Source organism: Plasmopara halstedii (genome assembly GCF_900000015.1).
Source record: "Plasmopara halstedii genome assembly, contig: Scaffold_323, whole genome shotgun sequence".
In the NCBI taxonomy this organism is placed as follows: domain Eukaryota; phylum Oomycota; class Peronosporomycetes; order Peronosporales; family Peronosporaceae; genus Plasmopara; species Plasmopara halstedii.
In genome coordinates, this window is record NW_020187244.1 from 1,811,014 (window position 1) to 1,821,368 (window position 10,355).

General features: G+C 43.4%; 2 protein-coding genes across 2 annotated transcripts; both read right to left on the reverse strand.

The window, feature by feature from the left end:
• Positions 1-85: 85 nt before the first annotated feature.
• On the reverse strand, positions 86-494 carry PHALS_08858 (uncharacterized protein; the record flags this gene model as incomplete). Its single annotated transcript, XM_024724282.1, has 2 exons — positions 86-189; positions 260-494. 2 exons carry the CDS (start codon positions 492-494, stop codon positions 86-88), a joined length of 339 nt encoding a protein of 112 aa, XP_024575174.1.
• Positions 495-8,975: 8,481 nt separating this feature from the next.
• Positions 8,976-9,965, reverse strand: PHALS_08859 (homeobox and zinc-finger domain-containing protein; the record flags this gene model as incomplete). The annotated part of the gene is made up of 2 exons (XM_024724283.1): positions 8,976-9,780; positions 9,874-9,965. 2 exons carry the CDS (start codon positions 9,963-9,965, stop codon positions 8,976-8,978), a joined length of 897 nt encoding a protein of 298 aa, XP_024575175.1.
• Positions 9,966-10,355: the final 390 nt, after the last annotated feature.

A 10,355-nucleotide genomic window follows, 5' to 3' on the forward strand; every position in this document is an offset into this window, starting at 1 on the left:
TGATAACCCTGGAGTGATCATGCTGTAAAAATAGACGGCATGGTTGACTGTACCTTGTTTACAGCCAAAGAATATTAACAACTACCTAATGAAACATTTCATCCCGTTTCACTGCTTTATAAATTATAGGGGGGTGCTCGATGAGTGGAGGGATCTGCCAGGTACCCGCATCGGTTAATCGACTGGTGACTAGTCATGCTTTTGCATATATTATTTGTGAAGATATATTAGCCCATAGTCGGGCAAAGATAAAAAATACGATATAGACATTCGCATAGAGCACTTTCAATCAAAGATAACTTGCATGTCCCGTTCGCTAGTTGAATACAAGCTTCCACGGAGCTGTTAATCATTGGTAATTTCTGCAATAATGATTCGTCATTTTTAATCATCAGTCTTTTGTCATATCGAATATCATAAACTGGTGTGAAGTCAACTAGATCCTTATTCTGAGAACACCACTGGCAAGCACGGCCCGCCGGTAGATCTCGCATATACTGAAACGTTTTTCATAGATTAGTCAAATCTTCTTTCAGAAATGAACTTTGATGTCCTGGCCGAGACAACAAAATGGGGTAAATTATGCCGGCATGACACAGCCTATCATCCATCTGATTAGACAGGACATCAATACCATTGAAGAAGATGATCAGATGTGACCTTTCACGCTATGAGAAATCTTTATTTGTATCTCGATCCTGGCGTTTCCAACCTAGGTCGGCTTTATGATGACGTCTGAAACGCTTCAGCCTTCCCCACCGAGGTCCACGTCTCAAACGCGCCAGTGTTTTCTCAATGCAGATACAATAAACATGAATGCTTTATTGTGTCTGGATCTTCCTGCTTGAAGTGATAAAACGCACTACCTTGTTCGTATTCAGGAGCGACTTTTTATGCAGACTTATTTTTTAAGTAAAAGGGTATGTTTTCCCGGCTCCCAGCCATATGTGATCTATACATATCGCTTTGCTGGGTAACGTGACGTTGTCACCGTGTCTCTTGAAGATAACCCCAGGAAATAATTGCCCATTGCCGAATATACGCTTGATATACGTTATGAGCTGGGTCGGCTTCATGATGTGACGAATTCAATTTTGCGTCACCAGACTATGTATACTTTCATGCCACGATCGCGACGTCGAGCATTGATGAAGCAATTCATCCAGTGAACAGGATATACGCAAAGTATGTTGCACTGCTATAAGCTTTCCAAAGCAGAAATAGTTGAACGTCAATGTCGCTTTATCGAAGCCTGTGGTTAAAATTTGTAAAACTATTTTCCTGCTCTATTGCATGCTTCATTTAAAGTGCTAGATTTCGTGATCTTTTGAAACCGGAATCGTAACGCACAAGAGTGAGCGTGTACATTGCACATCTGTGCAATTGTAAGCATCACATTACAGATGCAAAATCCACGATAAACTGTTGTGAATTGTGCAAAAAGCAGACGGGGTACAATAAAAAATGAATCCAAGTCGTACATATCTGTGTGAAAATTTAGCTGTTAGCATCATGTCACGCATTACATACCACTCACCATTAAAGAAAGTAAGCATAAGATATTTTGTAGCAACCTCGGCAAGACTCATTTTACCTACATGCTGCTCTCTAATTTTAGTTACGGTATAGGACTCTTAGCTGACTGATGTATTATATGTTCCGCGCCTGACCACAGCATACAAGCTAACATCGGAAATCTGGCTAGGTAATTATTGCTCATAGAGAGACAGCCAAACAACTGCTTTTCATTTCTCACAGCATGTATTGTCTTTTCACGACACGTCTATCAGATTGGATGTAGCTGTTACCATATGCTTTGAGTATTCCGTTCACCTTGAGCTATTAAGAGCTTTAAGATTTGCAAATGAAATTTATGTCTTTAGTAGACCAGGAATGACCAGAATCTAGCGGCCCTAGGAAGAAAAAAAATTATCGCTCTTAGCGTCGTTCAATTTCTTCAAAATGTCCTAGTGAGACGGATTTAGAAAATAAATATTTGAGGGGAGTTGAACCGCAACTGTCTCACACTATTGCCGTATGCTCACGTTTAAAAGAGAGTGAAAAAGAGATTGTCTAACTCTCTGGGCTGAAAATGTAGAAATGGTCACGAGTGTAACCATGCTTAAAGGGAGCTCTAGTTAGTCATGCGGGTACACTTGATTTCGATACGACGCTTTTAAACGAACGTTAGCGTGCATTAATTGATGAGAAGAGTCATTATATAAAGGAAAATTGTTGAAGTGATAGTTGCACCTTGATAGCAAAGATATGATTCTCTTTTTTATCACCATCGTTTATGTATCGAATCTATGTTGTGCTCATAAAATTACAATTTCTGTACTCTAACCAGTTCTTGAGAACGGGTATTGTACTTCGCAATTTGAACGCTTCTCAATTGCATATTCGATTTATACGATGCGACCTAACTTTTCTCGCAACCAGTACCATGATAATTGTTACTAATTCTGAGAGGTAGAGGGAGGAAGGAATTCTGTTGATATCATGGCGATGACGAATTCAACCCTTCCATATGATCTATACGTTTATATTTCCTAAGTCAGGTGGAGAAGCATTTTTCACGCACTAAATGTTCTTGGTTAAGTTCATTTGCCACCGCAACATGTTCTAAGCACTCACCATTCGCCTCATGAGCAGCAGCTGAAGGCGGCCCACAGGGCGGCCCTCATACGCCCGTATCCACGTTCGGTCCTTGACCCTCGTATGGAGTAAGACTTCTGCTTGGCGGATCCCGCCACTGAAGCTAAAGACGCAATCACTCGATCGTTAGACATCTACGTAGTCGGGCCCCCGGTCACTACATAAGCTGAGCTTGACTGGTGGAAAGTTCTCCGAGCTCGCTTCTTGGTACCCAAGAAATCCCAATGGATCGGTTCCGCGCTTGACTTCGAACTCAGAGAGTAGACGCTCCTGTACCCGCAATACGGACTATTCATGTGGTGATCTCCCAGGCAAAAACGCTGCAGATGATGAGGAGCTCTCTGAGCGATAGGTGCAGCGGCACCGAAAACTTTCCTCGCTGTCTACTTTACGGCGAAGCCATAAGGATGTGGACGAGCGCGTAGAGCGCCACCTTCAATTTAAGTTTGCCAAACTCCAAGCACAATGCCGTTTTCTTGCGTATTGTCGCCCTGCTACACATAAAACCATATATCACGCTCCCACGAGCTCTGTGGTTTCTCCCACGGGTGAGTCTACAACAACAGCGGCTCATGGCCCTCCGGTTTCCCGGGCCACTGCCGAGAAGCGAGAGAGCCTAGTAGGCGCGAGAAATCCGTCGCCCGGGGCGGGCGCGTTGTGTTGCCCTGGTCATAAGCGTCTACGACGTCTGAACAGTCTTGCTAAAGTGGCACCTCAAACTCCTAACCGCGTGTTGGTAATAGCCCTCATTGAAACGGTTGTGACCCTACAAAGTGCTTTGTTGTATTCACCTCGTGTCACTACTTTGTGGGATGAACAGGAAACACATATGACGCCTTCATGTGGAAAAGCTTTTCTATACGCCAATGAGTAGCTGTCACGTTTCTGTTGTTGTAAACGGAGTCTGAAACACGCTATACGATGTATTCAAATGCATTTTTCGTTTTTGCGTTCGCGTCACAGTTGCCAGCTTAGCGATAATTTGCTCTCATCAATCGCGGCGTCAGTGCACCTCTAGGGTGCTTGTATTCGCGTTGATGCTCTAACCTGGTAATGAATACGATACGCACACGACAAATCCTTATCGAATACCGGTCGCCGAGGCTGACGAGTCGCTGTTTTATTTGCCGTCGATATAAAATGATGCGCCTTGCAATCTTTGGCGCTGATGCATGCATTTTACGTGCTGACCTTTTGAAGCAGTTCACTTTCGATCAACAATGTAGCGATCAACAGAATAAGCCAGTTTTAAAATGCGTCATTTGCATAAACGGGCAAACATTGGCTCCAGAACTCTTTGATATCCCCCAATCTCAAGCGATATAGAGACTAGATGCTCTACATGGAACCTTTTTTCTTGGCGTCGGATCAGTAATTGTGATAATCCGACCGCAGCTAAGCTGGACTCTCGGCGAACATTTGTTCGCCTTGAGAACGGTATAAAGATGGAGCGCCTGCTGCGCTGGGTCGTCGCCAGCATGAATACCAATCACCACCCGATAAAACCTAGCTCTGATCGTCGTAGTGTTGCCTTTTGCAAGACTACAAGCGGTTCTCGTAGCTGCCCACCATATCGGGACATCAAACTCCAGAGCTCGTCGAGGTTCTTGAGTGTCCGAACTCGATGGATTGCTGCGATATAGAACTCTGATAAGCGTCGATGGTTCAACAGCTTCTTCCACGATGACGAGTCGATCAATCTTCGTGATTGACAATTGTCTTAACCACGTTGTGAGGCTATCACGAGAATATGATGGTGGGTTAAACATGGAAACGATTATGTAACTCTGGAGGTGGATGAGAGCTAATCGCGAGCAAATCGAGGAGCTACAGCAGCTTTGCTAGACGCTTGAACAATGCTGCAAGATCTTTAAGATTTTGCTGCAAAGCAGAACTCGAAATTCGATGTTTTGATTGATGATTCCGCCCAATGCCTGGCTTTAGATCTCTCATTTTGAGCTTCGGTTTCAGCAGGTTCGTGATGAGCTTTTCAGCTCCAAAAGGACGAGACGTCTCGTGGGCTGGCTCATGGACACCGGTTAGCTCTGTTGAAGTGGTAGGCTCTGTTTTAGAGGGACTCCGTGGTTAGAACCATCCAAGCCTTCAAGTGCTAAAATCGATATAAGAACAAGCCTTCGATGTTCTCAAACTTTGTGCACCAAAAAGGATCTCGAGGGTGAAAGGTTGGTTGCTCTTCACAGTCAAGTGGAGAAACTTCATGATTAGCTGGACCACTTACCAAAGGTAGAAAAGTATGGGCACTCTCACTCGGTGAATAAGACTTGAGCCTATCCACAAAATGTGTAGGTGCATGTGTGTAGGGATGGCTACTGTATAAGCACCACCATTGCATTTTAACACCTTGGATGGTCCCATTAAATTTTGGTGAGAATTGTTTGTTCCATAAATTGGACACTAGATCAGGCAGATCTGTCGTGCTATACTGTACAGGATCATTGACCTCGAATTCTTTCTTTTTATTTTTTCAACTTTTATCTGCTTATTTCGTGTTGCTTTCTCTATTGCATCTCAAGCAAATCACACTACAGCTTGTATCTTTATATGAATGTCGTCGACTTGCTTTTCCTCGCGACTTGCCATGTCGTCAAGAAGTCTCACTGAGTCAACATCAACGTTTGCTTTTAATTCTATGGCAGCAATTAGTTCAGACTATGCTTCAAAGCCATAGTCCCCCCACTAAAGGGATAGAGAACTCGCTCATTATGGAAGCAGGTACATTAGGATGTATTCTCAAGTTCACATAAAATGCCGAGTGACCTATCGAGACATGCATTGAGTTGTTCAACGCAAACTCTGCAAGAGGTTGAAATTCGCTCCAGTTTTGGAACGGCGTAGCGTAACTACGCAGTACGACCTCCAGGATTCGATTCTGGCGTTCTTGTCGGACCGTCTGGATCAGGGTGTGCCGCTGTTGGAATGGACAATATGGTGCCCAATATTCCCAACAGTGCACGCCAAATTTTCGACGTATGGAAGGTGTCGGGGTCAGACAATATCTCAACAGGAAACCATGCAGACGGAAAACAACGTCAACGAAGATCTTAGCTGTTTTTGCGACAGAGATCTTATTCGAAACAGGCGCAAGCTGAAATGTCTTGCTGAATCGATCCATTTGAACAAGGATGCTATTATGTCCGTGTGTGTCGCGCAGAAGTCTGTATATAAAATTCCTACTCAAAACCACCTAGCTGTCAGCTGGTACTGCGAACGACCGAAGTGGAGTCTGAGTGAAGCTTGATGGTTTCATTCTCTGGCAAATCTCGCCAGTCCTTCCATACTTGCAGTCTTATGTACATATGTGTGGCCAATAGTAATCCCGAGAAAGACTTTCAAAAGTTTTCTCATGTCCAAGATGGCCACTCGAAGGGTTTACAAAAATTTTCATGATAAGGAAAATTAACCCCTGTGGTATCTCCGTGCTCGACCACGCACGACCACATTGTGAAATACTCCATTGTGTACTTCAAAACGGTGAACACGCAAACCTGTGCGAGAAGAAAGAACTAGCAGGCTTTGTCAGAAGTACCAGTGGTGTTGTGCACGCTAATCGTCTGAACATCGACGCATTGTCGACATGATTCGCGCATGTTTTAGCTACTAGACTTTGTAATATAGACAGGACGTATTGACAACACGTCGGCTAAGAATTATGTCTAGCATGGCTTGTTGTAAACAGCAAACTTGTACTTTGCAAAGGAAAAATCATTGATGTATTTCCTTGGATAAATTTGCGGTCATTATTTTCGTACGAAGCGTGTCATGGTCCATATAGATCGCAAAACACTCCTCTCCAAAGCAAGTACAAACGGAATTTGACTAAAGTGTACTTCATCGATAGAAGCCCGTTGTTAGGAATAGCGGTTTCGCGGGCCGAAGTTGTCGCGAGCATTACAAAACAACTCACTCTCGACTCTCATCATGTTGCATCACACACAATGGCAACATCACTTGCATCTCAGACCACACAGAAAGACTTACCCTGGTTTGCAATCGCAAGGGCAGGAGCATCTTGCAATTTTTGCTTCACTTCGGCAAATACCATCTGGTGATCTTCTAACCATTCCCACCCAACCTTCCTTTATGAAAAAATGTTAGAGGTTGCATTGACGCTGTATAATTGTGCGTGTTTTCGTGCAAATAGTTGATGAAGCCCGGTCATTGTCTCAACTGCTTCACATGGTTTGGCACATGCCAATTTTTGATAGCATTGACTTACCTGGATCTATGCGAGCGCAATTTTGCCTAAAAAGGAACCGAGAACGGGGATATTAGGTGCACAGAAAATGCACTTCCCAGATAGCGTGAAGTTTTCTTCTCTCGCATAACTTGGAAGACTTGACGAAGATGATTAAATGAACATCGACATCAGACTTCTCACCCGGTTCTTACTATGAAGAAATAACACATCCAGAAAATTTGGTGTAAACTCCCTTAATTGACATAGATGATTCCTTACCATTTTATTAAAGGAGCGGGAGCGTCCTTCAAACCTTGTGGCATCCAAACCATTCCTCCAGCATATCATCGGGGGATGTTGACTGCGCTACGTGGTGTGTCTGTTCACGCATTCGTATCATAATTATCATCTTTCGAATCGAGGATCGTATTATTGCGTCAAAACGAAGTTTGAGCAGGTTTATTTGCATCGTTCATTTTGTTGAAAGCGTTAACAATTCACCAACCACCATATCTTTCTCCACACAGAATGTAGTACTACAGTGCGGAGACATACTTTCACGCACGTGGCCGTCTTTTGTCGATGTGCAAATCAATTATCGACTGCACCGACTTATTCCTTCGGTAGCATCCATTGCCTTCTGATACAATGAATTATTTCGGAAAAATATCTATCTTTTGACGATTTCTTGACAAGTCTATATGCGGGATATATTTGAAGCGTCCCACGACTGATTTTTATGTGACTTCTCATATATTGATGACATCGTCGATAGCTTTTTCGACTATTGCATATATCTGAGAAATATTGCATGTCGCCAGACTACGCTTCAGCGTCATTTTTGCTCATCAACGGCACGAAAACTAATTTTGACTAAACATGTAGAATAATCAGTATTCACGCAACGGAAAACTTGGGCGACACCTCCTGTCTTCACCTTCTGTAGTAAACTCCTGTTTGTAGGCCACAATATATACAAACTGGCCTGGGGTGCCTTGAATACTTTCTTCATCAATCCAATTTATACCTTGATCAAGTGCACGCAAAATGCTCGACGGAAAACTCTTCTTGTTGGCCATCTTTTTCGTCTCTTGTGTGATGTATCTTTGCTTCCAGTCCCATTATTCTTTTTTTTACCAGCACTCACTACTTCCATTGTAACGGGTTGCACATACCCATGTATGAAAGGGTGGGTCACACGAGACTATGTTATCGTACAAAGGTGAGGATTACACAAGTCGGGGTAATTACACAATGGTGTGGCCACACCTTTCCATAAAGTCACTACGTGGCGGGACTGCCAGTCATGCATAAAATTTAGTTTTTACTATATAAATTAGGCAATACTATATTTATTAGGAAAGCCTATGTTTTAGATATTGGCGGCTCTGCAATGGCGGCTCCGCAAATAAAACAATTAGATGCAGTTTAAATTTGAACGGAAGAGCGTCTTTACCTTGGTTAAAGTTTGAAGTACTCTTGAAGGTAGCGGATTGGGATCCGCATCACTCGTATTGGATCTTGTATAGAACGTAAGGTCGGTGGCCTTTGCTTGGCTTTCTCAAAGCAAAGACCTACGGCAGCCCCGTTGCATCCATGAAGATAGCGAAGAAGACAGCCTTTTCCGGCGCCTGACTACTACATCACCAGTTGATGTCGTTCCTTAATTGTTCTGGCTCAGGCTTATCCGGTGAGTATGCTAAGGTATTTGAATTTGCATTATTAAAGCGCTGTATCCACCAGAAAGATGAGGGTTTTCGGTTCCATCTTTGCTTGTACCTTCCAGAATAGTGGTTTTATTTATTGTTTCAGACAAAATCGAGCTTTTGGTTTATGGGATAATCAGCAATATTTGCGATGAAAGTCATGTCAGCTTTTTCCACGACATTGCTTGAGCCCTGACAATTATCGTGTATTCTTGACACTCGAACCTCGGAACTTCCTTTGTCTCATCAATGTAAACGGCTTTCATATTCTTTACACTGTCAGCATCCAAGTCCGTACTTGATACATCCTTCATTTCTAAGCACATGTAGTCTAGAGGTTCATTTGCACGCCTATTGTCAAACAGAAGGTGTGTCCGTTTTCACGAATATACCTTCTGTTTGTAACTCTGAATTCATGCAATCTGGACAGTTGATAATGTTGTACATCGAGTCTGAATTTGCTTCAATAAATACAAGCGGCTCGAACCATTTTCTCCCTTTAAGCCCGATGTAGATCGACCAGCTGTTCCGGATCTCTGCTTCTTACTACCATTAGATGCAGTCTTACAATCTTGATTGAAAATGACTTTGATCTCTTTGATAAGGTCACTCTCAAACAGAACGTCTGCAACTTGCAGCTGCTCCAGCAACCGCTTCAAAGTGTCCATTCCATTGTATACTCGACGTAGCAGATGATCTTTGTCTGAAGCCCCAGTTATTGCAGTGGCGACCCAATCGTTCATTGCAGCAATCTGAGAAGAAGCAGCAGTAAAAGCGTATGCAAGTGACGATGTTGGAACCAGTCGAAAAGGAGGTGGTGGTGGAGGTGGCGTACACGCATCCTGTTCTTGATGTTGTTGTTGCTCACTCTTTAAATCATTGTTGTTCGCGTTAGCCCTCTCATCGTCACTCTTATCATGCCTTAGATCTCTAACACTTTCGAGCCAGTACGGGTTCATGCCATCAATTACCTTTCTTGAAAGAATTTGTGTGATTACTAGCATTTCTCCTATCTGATCCAAAATCGTGGCAATGATGTTATTTCCGCCACGCAAGGCTAAATCCGTCAAACACTGTCTTTCTATCTCTGAACCAGAACCATTTTCATCCTTTCCTGTTCTTGATCGTTCATTACCCTCACTTTTTCCTCGAATTGTAAAGAAAGACTTGGCACAACGACTACTGCGGTTTTTGGTAGACGAGTCGCTTCGCTGCTTGCTAGATGTATTACCAGGAGATTAATCAGTCGATGAAATTTGTAGCAGCTGGCTCACAATCTGGACAAGACCATTGGCGTGTGGTTCTCAGTACTAGCTTTGGATCTTGCCGACAAAAGCAACTTGAGTGGTACATGCACTTGCACCGTTGACACAGGAGTTCTTGTCGTCCATTGCGCGGTTCATGGCAAACTTTGCGTTCTTTGTGTGCAACAGTGCGGCGACGTGTGGAAAAATTTTCAGTCACATTCGATGTGCCTGCTTTAAGAATCAATGGCGTCGAATCGTCCACGTGGTGCGAAACTGGAATTACTAGGCAGCGTGGGATGCTGTCTTGACTTAGACCTGAACTCAAAAAGCGAATTTACTCTACGGTATGGCTTGGCTTGAGCTATCAATCAACAGGAAATTAAAGATCTTAGGAGCCATGCTCCTCTCGTATAGGGGGGCGTTGTTGACTCACCAATCCATCTCTGCCAGGAAGCAAAAAAGGTTGTGGTTTGCTCAACTGTATTGTAAATTGTAACTATCGCAACGTTGTTTGCGGCTATGATAACACGTTACCTGCCTATCTAG